Here is a 16115-nt window from a genome sequence, read left to right on the forward strand (position 1 = left end):
ACAGGAGTAGTCGAATAGGATAGCGTCGTCTTTCTTAAAGTGACACTTTTGAAGCAATTGGGGTCAAGACTACCCAGCGGTGGTGAGGGCGACTCAGCTATTCTGGTTCCAGTCAGTCCTAGGCAAATTTATGAACAACAGACTCAGGTTTTCTTCCATTGGGAAAGGGACACGAAGAAGCGGATTGTTTCCTAGGTGAGGGGTAGTATTAGCCTTTTGAAAGAGCTTGAGGTGCTGCCAGTTGAGTCTGTCCTCCAGTCTTCCGCTACCCTCACCCCCCTAGTCCTGCAAATCAGAGCTTCTTGTTCCTATTTCATATATGAAAAGAATGGAACTCAAAGAGAATGAATCACACTGTCCCGCGACTTCGTAGCCCAAACCAGACTCGGCTTGCTGCACTGCCAAGCGCGGTTCTATAGCCCATTTTGTTGCTGTGGATTCAGATGCAGAAGGCCGAGCTGGTCCCTTAGGAGAGACTATCTTCGGTTGGTCCTGGCCAACGGAACACCCAGTCTGGGACTTTTCTTCCTAGATCACGAAGTCTTCGGTGATGGGGGGGTCTGCAACTACCCTTGCCCTTCTGCGTCTCGGGGCCTGCGTCCCAGGGAACTCCCTAGCCCAGCCACCCGGAGCCTCCGGGAGGGGAGCGGTGCAACCCGCCCGCGTCATCTGATGCTGTTTCCTGCAGGAGGGAGAAGAGCGGAAAAAAGTGAAACTCCACCCTCCACCTCTGCCTCCCGCCCCCAGGGCCAAAGTACAAAGGGAGGAGGAAGAAGGGAACGGGGTCGGAGCCGTCGGGGCCAAAGCCACCAAGGCCGGGAAGAGGCAGGTTCTGCCCTACTGGGGACTCTCTGCCCGCTACATGTAAAGGCCCAGCCGAGTCCAGGCCCTGCCCCTGGCAGGCCCCACCTTACACTTGGAGGGCGCTGGAGCCAACCTCCAAGGAGTACTCCAGGACCGAGGGACTCTTGGGCCCCTACAAGCCAGCCATGGTGAGGCACCGGAGGCCCCGGGGCCCCACCCCTCCAGCCTGACTACACTGCTCCGGGTGCCCTCTTCCAGAAGCCGGAGATGCGGGGGGCCGGGAGACAACACTCCTGGCTCCCCAGAGAGGCGTGGGTCTGGGGCTGAGGGCCAGGGCCCGGATGCCCAGGTTCCGGCATTAGGGCCTTGGCGGTCAGCGGGGGTGGGGACCACGGGGAGGTCCCCCACACATTCCAGTGCCAGCTCCTGGCCATGGAGCCCTTGAAGAACCTCTTCCTCAAGAGTCCTCTGGGATCATGGAATGGCAGTGGCAGTGGGGGCAGCGGGGGTGGTGGCGGAGGCCGGCCAGAGGGGTCCCCGAAGGCAGCGGCATATGCCAACCCTGTGTGGACAGCCCTGTTCGACTATGAGCCCAATGGGCAGGACGAGCTTGCCCTGCGGAAGGGAGACCGTGTGGAAGTGCTGTCCCGGGATGCAGCCATCTCAGGAGATGAGGGCTGGTGGGCAGGCCAGGTGGGTGGCCAGGTAGGCATCTTTCCATCCAACTATGTGTCTCGGGGTGGCGGCCCGCCCCCCTGCGAGGTGGCCAGCTTCCAGGAGCTGCGGCTGGAGGAGGTGATTGGAATTGGTGGCTTCGGCAAGGTCTACCGTGGCAGCTGGCGAGGGGAGCTGGTGGCTGTGAAGGCAGCTCGCCAGGATCCTGATGAGGACATCAGTGTGACTGCTGAGAGCGTTCGCCAGGAGGCCCGGCTTTTCGCCATGCTGGCACATCCCAACATCATTGCCCTCAAGGCTGTGTGCTTGGAGGAGCCGAACCTATGCCTGGTGATGGAGTATGCAGCCGGTGGGCCCCTCAGCCGTGCCCTGGCTGGGCGGCGTGTGCCACCCCATGTGCTGGTCAACTGGGCTGTGCAGATTGCCCGTGGGATGCACTACCTGCACTGCGAGGCCCTGGTACCTGTCATCCACCGCGACCTCAAGTCCAACAACAGTGAGTTTTGAGTGGCATGGACAGCAGGTGGGAGGGGTGGCATGGCCCCAGCACACACCTCCTCCCAATCCTCAGCTTGAATCTAGCCAGGGATCTACTGGAGGCCAGAGTTCCTGTCCTAGGGGAGTCTTTGCTGACCAGGGTTACCTATGGCCCCATGGCAGGAACCCCAGACACCTGGCAGGGTCTCCTTACCTCAGCCCCAGAAGGAGTCCTTGATTCCAGCCTGTAACTACAGTTTGGGCAAGTTAGAAAATTGAGTTCTCTCTGGGGCTGGGAGTATAGTCCACTGGTAGGGCACCTGCCTAGCGTGCATGAGGCCCTGGGTTCAATCCCCAGCACCACCACACCCCCAAAAAACAAAGAAAGAAAATGACATTGAGATCTCTCAAGTTGGCCATCCCCATCCCACCTGTGGCCACTATCTTAAGGACATCCCCTGGAGGTGCTCCTCATCTCCTCCCCCCCTGAAGTTCACATGTGGGGGGTCTGCTGCTCTACTTTCCCCCATTCTTCTCCTCCTCTCTCCTGTACATGGTGGGCAGCTCCTCCAGGACACATATCAGAGGGGAGAGATCCTGTGGAGGTCAAGTCTGGAGCCAGGGCTAGAATCCTGGCCCCATCCCTCCCTGACTGCAAGACCTCTAGCTGGCTAGTTCAACTCAGAGCCTCAATTTCAGCCTCTCTAAAAAGGGAGTCACCAGGAGACTGAAATGGCTTATCAGCCTGGGCAAACCCTGGTACAGGATGCCAGACAGGTCCTCAAATGTGGACATTTGAGGGCAAGATCATAAGGAAGACCCAGCCTGGGATCAGCATTTGGGGTTGGAGTGCCTGGCTAAGGGAGGCTCCTTCTCCCACCACCTCAGGCCCTCTACATACTGCTCATCATGGGCTCCAGACAAGTGAGAGCTTCTCAAAACAGGTGAGCTTCCTGCCAGGCCAGAGCACTTGGTTGGGTGTCCAGGCAGAGCCTAACCAAAGCAGAAGCAAGTAGGCAGACACCAGGGCACAGGCTGGAGAGTAGTAGCAATAGGAAACTTAGGGGTGAGGGTGTGGAGGAGGCTCAGTGGGGTCTGGAGAAGCACTTGGAAAGCAGCATAGATATTTTGAGCTTCTATTCTTTGGACAAGGGGCTAGGGAGAGGATAGCACCAAAACTCAATGATACCTGAGTCCTTGCCAGGGTTGGAGAGACCAGGGGAGGCCTGCCGTTCCCCACACACTCATCCATAAGAGGGAGCAGTCTGCCCCCCAAGCCTTACTAGCTGTCCAGGAACCCCCACTCCCAGCTCTAGCCTGAAGGGGATTCCCCGAAGGCCCAAGGGGTGGGGGGGGGCTCCTGTCTTCTGTTTTTCCTCCGTTTTCTTTCCAGAAAAAATGGAACAATAGCCCAGGCCCCTGCTCCCCACCCTCCCCACTGCTTCCTGTGTTTCCTGCTGCCCCTGGGCTGGCTTCCTGCCCCTGCTCCAGCCCCTGTTCCCTCCCTAGCCCAGCTGCCTGCAGGGGAGGAAAGAGCTGGGGGTGGGGGGGTTGCCAGAGAGGAAGGAGACAGGGATTGCTCCCCCAACTGCCCCCCCCTCAGTTCCCCTGCTTCCCTCTAAGAGTCTGGGTGGTAGTGGTGAAGGCCAAGCAAGGTGCCCTCGGCCTCTGAGTCTGGCATCCAATATCACAGACCCCAGTCCTAGGCCCAAGTTGCTGTCTGCAGGATTGGGGTGGGGGGAGTCTCTGAGATGGGGGGGCACAGGCAGGAAACAATGGCATGATTTTCCTGGACAATGGGGGCCTTGTGAGGAAGCCTGGCGGGGAGAGAAGGGGGAATTCTCCAGGCCCACGAGTCACAGGACTGACCAGCCAGCCCGGCCTGGGTCTGACCTCCCCCAGTTCTCCCTGAAGGACCCCCCTCCCAGTTGTAGACCTGCCCAGGCCTCCCAGAAAGGAGAAGTAAGGACCACGGGAGGGAAGCGGAAGAGGTGTGAACTGCCCAGGCCACTCCCAGGCTCCACAGAGGCCAGCTTGGTGGGGGGGTGGGGTTGATGGTCAGGTCCCTTTGAGAGGCTAAAGTGCACTAAGAGGGGCTGCAAGGCTTGTCCCAGCCTTGAGCTCTCTAGCGTACCCCCTAATCTCCCATGCCCAGGGTCACAATAGCAACTTAGGATGAGATGAGTTCGAGGCCCAGGAAGGCAGAAAGACAGCTTGGAGGAGAAGCAGGGGATGCCAAAATGAGGGTGAGGCTTAGCAGGTGCCAGCGGTGGGGCTGGGGAGGTAGTAGAAAGAAATCTGAGGCTTTGGGGGGTTGCTGCTCTTTTCCGGGTCTCAGATTCCTCTAGAGAAAAAAAAGTGAGAGAGACGGGCCACCCTGCTGAGACACTGGTGCACAAAGTGCAATACCAGTCTGATGGGTCACACAGGTGGCTAGAGCAAGGGCCGGTCTTCCAGAAAAGTGGGCCTGGGCTCCAGAAAAGGTATGTGTGCCTGCTCCCCTCCTCCTTGGATGAAATTGCACAGGGCTAATAACTGGTGCTGTGCCGAGCCTCCGTGGCCTGACCAGAGGCCGCTGTGAAGCTGGAAGTAAGAAATGATCAAGGGTGCAGTGGAGTGAGTGGATGGGACAGATGTGAGCACAGACGCTGTAAGGCAGCCGGCATTGAAAACTCTTTCGCCAGATGTCAGACCCCAAGTGGAGGCTTTTAAAAAGTATGAATAGCTTACTTCTGTGATGATCCTCTGAGGTGAGTCATCTTGAGCTGCATTAACTCTGCAGGACTCAGCCCCAGTTTGGCTCCAAGGAATGGGTGGATTTTGAGACCATTCTCTTAATTAGGAGAAATGACAGAAACATTTGCCAGGCATAATAAAGGCTATTGAGATCGGATGAATGCCAGGTGGAGCTGCTAATGGGCACTGAATTGGCTCTTGTCTGGCCTAGAGCTCTAAGTATGGAAGATGCCAGTGGGGAGGGGGACTGGCACCTGGGTGAGCTAAGATGGCCTAGGGATGATGCACAGAAGCTGAAGAGAGGCTGGGCTCTGAGGAATGCCAGAACTGTAGCAGCCAATGATGGGAGGCCCTTAAGGAAACAGCCAGGGATGGTGGGAAGGATTAGACAGCAGTGCCAGATCCCCAACAAGGTCCACAGGGCTTAGCCAGCAGCAGGATCGGGAGCTGTGGCTTTAGGCCCTCAAAAATTGAATGCCTTGTCTGCCACCTCAGCTGAGAAGTCCTCCCTGACTCACCTGGCTGGGTAGGTACCCTTCCCCTTTGCCTGCCACCCCCCCCCAGTACCCATTACAGTGCTGAGTGACACCCTGGGCAGGAGAGCACGTGCAGCAAGCAGATGTTGCTCTCCACCATGCAGTTGGCTATAACCAGAAAATTAGAAGGTCCCTTTCAGACCCTTGACAACCCTGTGACCTTTCTTTCTATTCCTCTAAAACTGCTCTCACTTGAGCTGCATTTGTCCTGGCAAGAGATCTGCAAGTTGCTTCTTTGTCTTCCTGTACCAAGTATGGTGGCCCAAATTTGAGTCAAAGCCAAGCACCCCTGCCAAGTCTGACCATCCACTCCTACTTGCCATAGCTTCCTCCTTTATGGCCAAGAATCACCACCCCTCCCTTTCTCCTCACATCCTGCAGCCTTAATAGTTATCTTCTGGAGCCTTTCTACTAGGAGTGGCTGCATTAGCCACAGGATGATGTAGGCACCAGGGGCCAGTGGTGACTGCTGGGCTTCTTGCTTACCAAGGGCTTCCTACCTGCTCCCCCTCCCAGGGGTGTGTCTGATTCACACTCCTGTCTCAGCAAAATGACAAGACACTCATGGATTTCTCTGGAAATCAGACTCACAAATGCTAAGAATCTGCTAAGAACATTGCTAAGTTTTATTCATGTAGTATTAGGGAAAATTCAGAACATGAGCTGAACTACACAGAGCAGGGTGGAATCTCTACTTTATTGCTGTATGACCTTGGCCAAGTCATTTTCCTACTGTTTCATCAACTTTAAAATAGGAATAACACCTACCTCAGTGATTTTTTTTTTTTCTGAGTGCTAGGACTGTGTGTAAAATACATGGCTCTAGTAGACCTTAGGAAAATATGTCCCAGAATTTATTTTTGACTGATTCCACCCCATCCCCAGCTGTAAGCTCTCAAGGGCAAGATATCGACCACATCATCTCTGGCCAGGCCATCTGTCAGATGACAGGTTGCTGCCAGCTTTTCCCCTGTCCCCACTACCTGATCCTGAAACACCCACAATCCTGCCCCACTTTTTCCCCAGTTCTGCTGCTGCAGCCCATTGAAGGAGATGACATGGAACACAAGACCCTGAAGATCACCGACTTTGGTCTGGCTCGAGAGTGGCATAAAACCACGCAAATGAGTGCTGCAGGCACCTATGCCTGGATGGCTCCTGAGGTTATCAAGGCCTCCACCTTCTCTAAGGGCAGCGATGTCTGGAGGTGTGGCCTGGGGGACTGGACAGGGTCTGCTATGGGGCTACAAAGGGCAGAAGTGGTTGCCAAAGCCTTTGGGTGGGCAGACAAGCCGACACCAGGGGAAGGGACCCAGACCATTTAATTCCTCATTGCTTTGGGGTGAAATAGTAATAAGTAAGCAGAGAAGGGCACACAGACCCTTTGTCTCGCCCACAGCTTTGGGGTGCTGCTGTGGGAACTGCTGACTGGGGAAGTGCCTTACCGTGGTATCGACTGTCTTGCTGTGGCCTATGGTGTAGCTGTTAACAAGCTCACACTGCCCATCCCGTCCACTTGTCCAGAACCCTTCGCACAGCTCATGGCCGGTAAGAGGACAAGGTGGGCAGCTAAGGGGCAGAGCTCCCTGGTCCAGGACACATCCACCCACAGACCCCCTTCTTATTCTGTCCCCCCTCCCTGCCGTGCCCCTAGACTGCTGGGCACAGGACCCTCACCGCAGGCCCGACTTCGCCTCCATCCTGCAGCAGTTGGAGGCGCTGGAGGCGCAGGTCCTGCGGGAAATGCCGCGGGACTCCTTCCATTCAATGCAAGAAGGCTGGAAACGAGAGATCCAGGGCCTCTTCGATGAGCTGCGGGCAAAGGAAAAGGTGCGTGGACTCGCGGGTACCCAAAGTCGGAAAGCATTTTCCGAATCTCGGTGGGGCAGACAGGGATCAGTGCCGAGATGACCCCACCGCCTTCCCTGTCGGGGGCGCAGGAACTACTGAGCCGCGAGGAGGAGCTGACACGAGCGGCGCGTGAGCAGCGATCACAAGCCGAACAGCTACGGCGACGCGAGCACCTATTGGCTCAGTGGGAGCTAGAGGTGTTTGAGCGCGAGTTGACGCTGCTGCTGCAGCAAGTGGACCGCGAACGGCCGCACGTCCGCCGTCGCCGCGGCACCTTCAAGCGCAGCAAGCTCCGGGCGCGTGACGGCGGCGAGCGCATCAGCATGCCCCTGGGTAAGCGGGGCCTCAGGACTCCGCCCGCCGTTGGCTGTAGGCACTAAGGGGCAGGGTCGCGGAGCCCATTGGCTGCGTGGGCGGAGGGGTGGGGTCAGCCCCTTGTCCTGGAGGCACTGGGATTGGTGTAGGGTGTTGGTGGGTGGACCCTGGAGCTGAAGGCTGGAAGGATGGGATCCTGAGTATTTTTTGTATCTGTGGGTGGGTTCTGGCGGGAATATTTGCATTTCGGCCTGGGAGTGGCTGCGGCCGGGAAGGGGCGGAGCTCATGGCTGTTCTGGGAAGACCGAGGGGGCGTGGCAGGCCGCCCCTGGGGAACCTTGACTCTGCTGGGCTAGTCGGGTTCGTGGAGTCCGGTCCTTCAGCTTTCCTTATTCAAAGTCTGGGTTCCTGTAAAGCGGTGAGGCTGTCACAAAGCCACTGTGCTGCTGCCTTGTGTGGCTTGGGAGCAGACGATGATCACGGTCACGTGCAGTTTGGTAGCTCTCCACCACAAACCTGCACCTACTCTCTCCTTCCCCAAACCCCAGATTTCAAGCACCGCATCACCGTGCAGGCCTCACCTGGCCTTGACCGGAGAAGAAACGTCTTTGAGGTTGGGGCTGGGGATTCGCCGACCTTCCCGCGTTTCCGGGCCATCCAGTGTAAGAAATTTAGCCTCCTATCTCTTCCCCTAGCTCCTAATCCTTGTGTCACACCTTATCCCTGGAGTCAGACTCCGCCCACTGTCTCCTTTCCCTTCTGCTCCAGGGTTCCTTCCCCTTCTATCTAGACTGTTGCCTCTCAGTTCACCAAAAAACTTAATTTCTTAGTTAAACAACTATGTACTTGTCATTTTCTTAAATCCTTTGCTAATTTTAATTCTTTACAAGAATTTGTTTAAACAAATATCATTACTATCTTAAATTTCATACACGAGAAAAGTGAAAAAAGTAATTTGCCATATAGCTAATAAGGCAGTTTGTGTCCCTATCTGTACTAACTTATAAACAGCAAATGTCATCAGAGGGATTAATGATATGCCCCACCTCACTGCTGGACCCAGGACCCAGACCCACCTGTCCCAACAAGTCCCCTCCCTGGGAGTAATCTGGGGCCCAGCCTGCCCCACATCCTGTAGAGTTGCTTGCAAAGCCTCATGATGGGGGAGGGCAAGGATCAGCTCAGACTTCATCGGGTTCCTCCACAGTGGAACCTGCAGAACATGGACAGGCATGGGGCCGCCAGTCTCCCCGTCGTCTGGAGGACTCAAGCAATGGAGAGCGACGAGCTTGCTGGGCCTGGGGTCCCAGTTCTCCCAAACCTGGAGAGGCCCAGAATGGGAGGTGAGTGACTGAATGCCTCCTACCTGAGCATGATCTGCCTCCCCCACACTCCTCAGACTCACAAAACGCCCCCCCCCCTTTCCCTCGCTAGGAGAAGGTCCCGCATGGATGAAGCCGCGTGGTACCTGGATTCAGATGACTCTTCCCCCTTAGGATCTCCTTCCACACCCCCAACACTCAATGGTGAGTGGCCTTGTCTCCCCCAACAGGATTTTTCTGGGCTGGGGAAGGCCAGGAAATGTGACCAGACAGAGCAGGAATCCTGCCCTGATAGGTCTCATTCTAGCAACTGGGAAATTGAGTCTGAGATTAGGCAGAGCAGTCCTAGGTCTGACCTACAGGCCCATAGCCAAGCTGGATTCAGCCCAGGCCTTGGGCCAAGAGACTAGCCCCCCTGTTCAAGCCTGGCCTGCCGGAGGCTCTTTCCTAGCCTTGTGGCAGCACTGTACCTTCAGCTGGCTCTAGGGAGGAAAGGAAGCAGGGAATGGTACTGCCCCCCACCATTTGGCACTGAGGGAAGCAAGGTCCAGAGAGAGGAAGGAAACTGCCCCTATGGGTTGGGGCCAAACAAATGACTGCTACACTGTGCTTCTCAGAATCCCCTCTAGGGAGCCTGTGGGTAGGGAAGGTGAGGAGCAGAATAGCCAGGGATCCAGGGCCCATTGTCTCTGCCTCTGGGGAAGTTTGGGGCTTCTCTGTGTGTCAGGCATTCTCTTCAACCCTGTGAGGAAGGTGCCAGGGTTATCCCTATTTTAGAGATAAAGAGACTGAGGATGCAAGAAGGGAAATAAGCTGGGCACTGTGGTGCACACCTGTAATCCCAGTGGCTCAAGAGGCTGAGAAAGGAGGATTGCAAGATCAAAGCCAGCCTCAGCAACATAGTGAGGCCCTAAGCAACTTAACAAGACCCTGTCTCTAAATAAAATATAAAACGTGTTAGGGATGTGGCTCAGGGGTGAAGGGTTCCTGGGTTCAATCCCTTATTCAAAAAAAAAGCAGAGGGAAGTAACCTGCCTGAAACCCCCAGCTAAAGCATGGAACCAAGAGATGTTCGGGCTCCCTTCTCCTCAGCCCATTTCCTCAGAAGCTTTCACTTGAAAAAGCATTTCTCACTTGAACTGCTTAGGAAGCCAGAGGATTGGCAAAGAGCAGAACTCCTGCATCAGAGGGCTGAGGGCTCAGCTCAACGCTGAGTTTAGCAGGAGGTAGAAGGTGGCATCCCTTGCCTGTGGATCCTTGTACCAACCCAGGTACTATCCTCAGAAGCCCCACCTCCACCTAGCTTAGTGGCCCTCAGACCAAATCCCTATACAACAGTCAGTTTAGACTCACCCCTCCCAACCCATGCCCACCCAGCCCATCACCTCTACCATTATCTGATTTGATAGTAATAGTATCAGCTAGTACTTATTGGCTTCCATGTGCCAGGCAATTCTGTGAGGTGGGTATTATTATTGGCTCCATTTTACAGAAGAAGAAACTGAGACAAAAAGATGGGAGTTGTTTGCTTTAGGACACCCAACAGAGCAGAGGCTGTTGGTCTATCTCACCCTGGGAGTGGGGGGTGAGTTGACTTGCCCCAGGGCAGAGCAGTGGAGAACTTGAGGTCTTGTCAATCTAGGTGTGTAGGTTGAAGCAGTCCCTGACTGTGTTCTCCAGAGCCTTCTGGCCTTGTCCTCCTTGAGCTCCCAAGGAAAGGAACGACAAGGACCTGAAGCCCAGTCTCCTCAAGCTTGCCACTTTGCCTAAAAGCACACCACTTGCCCCAGCCTAGTCTGACTGAGCACTTGATTCCATCTTGGCCCACAAGAGTACATGACCTTGGCCTCTCAACTGCCCACAGAGTCAGATACTTGACTTTTCAGGTATCTGACTTTTCAAAGAGTGAGGCCTCACAGAGGTCCCAGATTTGTGAAAGTGTCCCTGCCATAAGCCATTGTGGGGAGCCTCATCCCCCAACCTCCCTACCCTGATTCCAGCTGGATGTCTCTGACCCCTGGGGACCTTGTTGCAGTGAGTTGCACTTTGGCAGGATATATTCAGCCCACACTGACAGAAACTGCCTTGGGAAGCTGGTTGCCCTGGAGCCACTAACCACTTCATGGCCATGTCCTCTCCATGAGCCCCACGGAAGCAATTTCACCTTCACCTCTGGGTCAGGAAGAGTCATACTGCCTTCTTTTAAACAACAGGATTGCCAACTCTGACTGCTAGGAAGCTTAGAAGCAAATTAGAATCCTAGGTGAATTACCTGGCACAAGTTGCTTACCTCTGGAACCCTGGGTTTCTCTCTCTCTCTCTCTCTCTCTCTCTCTCTCTCTCTCTCTCTCTCTTTGATACTGGGATTCAATCTAGGGACATTCTACCACTGAACAACATTCCCAGCGCTTTGTTTTTGTGGTGCTGTGGCTTGAACCCAGGGCCTTATTCATGCAAGGCAGCCACTCTACCAACTGAGCTAGCCCATCTTTTTATTTTATCTTGAGACAGAGTCCCACTAAGTTGTCTGAGCTGATCTTGAACTTCAGATCCTCTTGCCTCAGCCCCCAGAGTAGCTGGGAGTACAAATGTATACCACTGCAGGTGGCTCGTGCTTGTTTAAATGTGTCTCTCCCCTCTTCTGTTTATTTCAATTTTTTTTTAAAGAGAGAGTGAGAGAGGAGAGAGAGAGAGAGAATTTTTAATTTTTTTTTTTTTTAAGTTCTCAGCGGACACAACATCTTTGTTGGTATGTGGTGCTGAGGATCCAACCCGGGCCGCACGCATGCCAGGCGAGCGCGCTACCGCTTGAGCCACATCCCCAGCCCCCCTCTTCTGTTTAAACTCACTATAAATGGCCAGTTTCTTCACCTGTGAATTAGTGATTACCTCTTATGGTTGTTGAAAGGAGTTTAGGCACAGACTCTTCCCTCAAATACATATTGATGCATTATGAGCCAGTTGTCAACACTGAGATCAACACTGCCATGACCCTGGGGATATTCTAGTCTGATGGAGAAGGCAGTCTCATAAACAAGTAGAGTAGGGATTAGTAAGTATTGAGAATATGGCTCTAGAAGGTGTAATATGGACAACAGCTATACAGGTTCAGGGGGATTCTGAGAAGGCTTCACAGAGGAGGTGATATCTCAGCTGGGTCTCTTTTTTTTAATGTTTATTTCTTTTAGTTGAACACAATACCTTTATTTATTTAGTTTTACACAGTGCTGAAGATTAAACCCAGGGCCTCACATGCACTAGGCAAGAGCTTTACCACTGAGCCACAACCCCAGCCCTCAGCTGGGTTTTTGACAGTGAGTAAGAGGTCAGCTGAAAGTTGAGGTGGGAAACAAGTGCCAGCCGGAAGGAATAGCAAGAGTACAGGCATGAAGGAAACGCACTGAAACTCAGAGAAATGTTGAAAGCCAAGGAGTGTCAGGCCAGAGGCAGCGCGCCAGGGTGTGTGGGCCAGTGGAGGAGAGAATGAAGCTGGAAAGGTAGGCAGAGCCTGTTTAGGAAAGGCCTGGAAATGATGAGTTTTAAGAGGAACCCTGTTTTTAACAGGTTTGCAACAGGGCCTTTGAGTGGCAATAGTCAAGGGTGGTTGGGAGGAAGATGGGAGGCAGAGAGACTAGGTAAGGGTTGTGGCTGACAGCAGGATCTCCACACTGAGTCCTGTTCACAGCAGAGCATTTCCAGCCTTGCAGCTCTTTCTCCCACCGCCCAACCCAGAGTGGCACTCCAGAGAGCCTGCTCTGTCCATGACCCAAGGGGGAGGGAAAGGACAAAAGGGGCAAGGCCAGGGAGGACTTTGACAGCCCAGCTATGGAAGCTGGACTTTCTTCTGATGGCAGTAGAGAACTAAGGAGGGATGTAACTAAATCAGGACTTTAAGGAGACCATCGTGGATGCCCTATGTCTCCCTTCATGACCAGTTCCCCAGCTCTGCCACCCCGCCCCCAGGTAGTCTGGAATGGAGTCAAGGCAATCCTAACTCCAAAGACAAGACACTCACTCTTTTTTTTTTAATACCTTTATTTATTTTTATGTGGTACTAAGGATCTAACCAGTGCCTTACACATGCTAGGCAAGTGCTCTACCACTGAGCCACCACCGCAGCCCCAAGGACACTCATTCTTAAATCTAGGTAGTCTTGTAGGCAAGGGGTGGGTCACAAAGGCACTGCTGCCCCTGCACAAATTAGGCTAGCTCTGTCTCTGTCCCTGTCTTGGAACCTCTGGGGCCTAAGGATCAGACAACATGATATTTCTAAATCATCCAGCTCAGACCTGGCAGAAACACATCCTCTGTAAGCTAGCTGTGACCCCAGGCAAGGAACTAACTTCTCTGAGCTTCCATTTCCTCATGTCTGGAATAGCGACACTGATGTGTGCCCCCAGGAACTATTGTGTACATTGGAATTTACCTGTGAGCTCCCTACAAACTGCTGCTGGAGTGGGGGTGGGTGAGCAGAAGGGCCAGGGCCGCCCAGCTTGGGAGGGCAACTACACAGAGCACAGTACTGGTCCCAGGCAATGGGGCCAACCTGGCACTGGGGCCTGGAAGTTGACCTGGCTGGTCACTGGCCTCAGCCTGCTACTTCTTGAACTCCTGTCCTTTCCCCAGGGGCCTGGCTGCCTCCCAGGCTTTGCTGCTGCTGGTTCTTCTGCTGCCCTTCCCAGGCTCCCCCAGCTGGTGGAAGGCTGGAGGGTATCAGATGGGATGGGCACCTCTGGGAAAGGAGTTGACCCATGGAAATGCTTCTGGGAAGCAGAACTCAGTCCTTTTTTCTAGAACTCGGTCCTTCTTCCAGACCCTCACCAGGGTGTTGTGCCAGCCGTGGCCTAACCTGTGACACCCTTGCTCACAGGTAACCCCGCACGGCCCAGCCCGGAGCCCGAAGAGCCGCGGAGGCCCGGACCAGCAGAGCGCGGTAGCAGCTCCGGGACGCCCAAGCTGATCCAGCGGGCGCTGTTGCGCGGCACCGCCTTGCTGGCCTCACTGGGCCTCGGCCGAGACCTGCAGCCACCTGGGGGTCTGGGCCGCGAGCGCGGAGAGCCCCCAACAGCGACCCCTGTGCCGGTGACCTCACCGTGCCCCACAGAGCCTCCTGCCTCCCAGATCAGCTGCCTCTCTCCCAAGACGCAGGATGCCCGAGGCCTTTCCACCCCTGGGCCCCTGCTGCTGGACCTGGGTGTCCCCACCGGCCAGCCGTCAGCCAAGAGTGCCCGGCGGGAGGAGACACGTGGTGAGTGGCCCTAGGGCAGATGCTGAGATGGCAGCCACCAGAGAGGGGAAGAACTGCTTGGGAACTTTTAGGAAACCAAGGCCAGGACCACAGATGTCTGCTGGAGCTCAAGCTGGTCCCTTAGGGCACTGGGGACACATGTAAAGAACTGAGTTGTAGGTTCAACTGTACGGTGGTCAGGGGCGGGATTGGCTGCCAGCTAGCTATAAAATAATAGAAGTGATGGTGACAAAGACAACTCCTACAGGTTGATTAATTGTGCCAGTTACTGTCCATGGTGGTCCTGGAGAGAAAAGGTCTCTAAAGATTGCCATGAGCACTTTATGGTACCCAGTTTTTAGATGATAAAATTTAAAGCACAGAGAGTCAGGGACTCTGGGCTCCCAGACTTCTAAGTGGCAGGGTTGGAATCTGCTCCATACCCCTGCTCTGAGCCACTTAGTAATAAACAGGTACACTCTGGAATATAGGGCTGTGGAAGTTAGGAATCAAGTAGCTCACTGTGCAGTTTGAGAAAGGTGGTGACACCTTCGGGCCTTGGTTCCTCAAGCTGCAGTGAGCTATTAGCACCTAGGAGGTGGTGACTGCCTAACCCTGTGCTCTTCCTGCACCCTCATAGGAGGCACTGTCTCACCCCCACCAGGAATATCACGCTCTGCTCCCGGCACCCCGGGCACTCCACGCTCACCACCCCTGGGCCTCATCAGCCGACCTCGGCCCTCACCCCTTCGCAGCCGCATCGACCCGTGGAGCTTCGTGTCAGCTGGACCACGGCCTTCACCCTTGCCCTCACCACAGCCTGCGCCCAGACGGGCACCTTGGACCTTGTTCCCAGATTCAGATCCTTTCTGGGACTCCCCACCTGCCAACCCCTTCCGGGGAGGCCCCCAGGACTGCAGGGCGCAGACCAAAGACATGGGTGCCCAAGCCCCATGGGCACCAGAGGCTGGCCCTTGAGTGGGCCAGGCCGTCTTCTGTCCCACCTGCCATGGAGGAGCCGCAGCATACACTGGAACAGGAGCCAAGCACGCATCTGGAGCTGCTTGGTTTCCCCCAGAGACTCCGCCCCCTGTTGGGGGTCAGGAACACTACACTGCACAGGAAGCCATCACACTGGATGGGGGGCCTGCACCCCCCCCAATTTACGACCTATAGGTCCCCTTGACTTATTTGCCCCACTGGGGCCTGACACTGTACCCAGCTGGTTGGGAGGACCAGAGCCTGTCTCAGGGAATTGCCCCCAGGGTGTAGGGAGGAGGGAGGTGCAGGGGAGGGGCCAGCCTCAGCTGTCACCAGCACTTTTGACCAAGTCCTGCTACTGTGGCCCCTGCCCCTAGGGCTTAGTGCCTGGGCCCCCTGCCCTGGGGGTCAGTGGGGCCGGGGCTCTCTGGGTGCCTTCCTGCTACCCCAGCCAGGGTGGGGGCCCTGGTCTCGGGATCCAATGAAGCCAAATAAACTTGTAAGCTGTCTCTCCAAATGCAGCCTGACACTTTTCTTGGAGGTAACCAGGAGACTCAAGCTATCCGAGGACCTTGGTGTCCTCATGCCCCTAGCACAGTGGGCAGATGGCCTGGACCTAGGCCAGGATACCTTGTACCATACCCCTGTCTTGAGACCTGCCCCAGCCCTCCTGACACCCACACATGCTGGCCTTGCCCACCTTCTCCCCACCCCTCCCAGACTTCTTCCACCCTGCGCGTTTGCAGGTCATCCCACCATTCAAGCGACTGTTTGCCTTGATCCTCCCTGTTGCTGGGTGGTCTCTGCCTATCTTCTGGGGCCAGCTGCAGAGTCGCCTCCCCAGGTCACCATCCCTGGCTGTGCTGTCCCCACCCCAGGTAGATCTCTGAACTTAGGAGCCCACAGGCCGGGAAGCAGTGTCTTGAGGATTTGCCTGTGTTTGTCTCATCCACAATCTGGACACACGCAAAGTCAGTCCACCCATCCTGGCATTTTCAACGCTTCTACAAGAGTTTGTGGGAGTGTGGCTCAGGCTCCTCTGCCTGCCCCAGCATGCCATGGCAGCCAGGCTCTGTCTGCAGTGTAGCAGAGACTCACCTTCCCTGCCCCCACCACATCCATCCTGAATCCCACCACTCCTCTGCCCTGGCCACTGTCCTTCCACCCCCAGGGTCCCCCCCGGTGGGCCTG

The 16115-nt window shown here is 55.3% G+C and overlaps 1 protein-coding gene across 2 annotated transcripts; it reads left to right on the forward strand.

Annotated features, from left to right (window-relative positions):
- Nucleotides 1–102: 102 nt before the first annotated feature.
- Nucleotides 103–15865, forward strand: Map3k11 (mitogen-activated protein kinase kinase kinase 11). Of its 2 annotated transcripts, none has more exons than XM_026396637.2 (10): nucleotides 103–1975; nucleotides 6255–6435; nucleotides 6628–6776; nucleotides 6883–7058; nucleotides 7169–7412; nucleotides 7943–8056; nucleotides 8602–8737; nucleotides 8829–8920; nucleotides 13587–13964; nucleotides 14584–15865. In XM_026396637.2, the coding sequence occupies exons 1-10, from the start codon at nucleotides 1237–1239 to the stop codon at nucleotides 14919–14921; spliced, it is 2547 nt and encodes an 848-aa protein (XP_026252422.2). In that variant the 5' UTR covers nucleotides 103–1236; the 3' UTR covers nucleotides 14922–15865. The 2 variants fall into 2 exon arrangements, with proteins under 2 accessions (XP_026252422.2, XP_026252423.2); XM_026396638.2 differs by having other exon boundaries at nucleotides 14608–15865.
- The last annotated feature ends 250 nt before the right edge of the window (nucleotides 15866–16115 follow it).

Source organism: Urocitellus parryii, chromosome 4 (assembly GCF_045843805.1).
Source record: "Urocitellus parryii isolate mUroPar1 chromosome 4, mUroPar1.hap1, whole genome shotgun sequence".
Classification (NCBI taxonomy): Eukaryota; Metazoa; Chordata; class Mammalia; order Rodentia; family Sciuridae; genus Urocitellus; species Urocitellus parryii.

Coding starts and splice junctions, on each gene's coding strand:
- Map3k11 (XM_026396637.2), top strand. CDS start 1,237: ATGGAGCCCTTGAAGAACCTCTTCCTCAAGAGTCCTCTGGGATCATGG. Junction 1,976..6,254: donor CGACCTCAAGTCCAACAACA/GTGAGTTTTGAG, acceptor CTTTTTCCCCAG/TTCTGCTGCTGCAGCCCATT. Junction 13,965..14,583: donor CCGGCGGGAGGAGACACGTG/GTGAGTGGCCCT, acceptor GCACCCTCATAG/GAGGCACTGTCTCACCCCCA.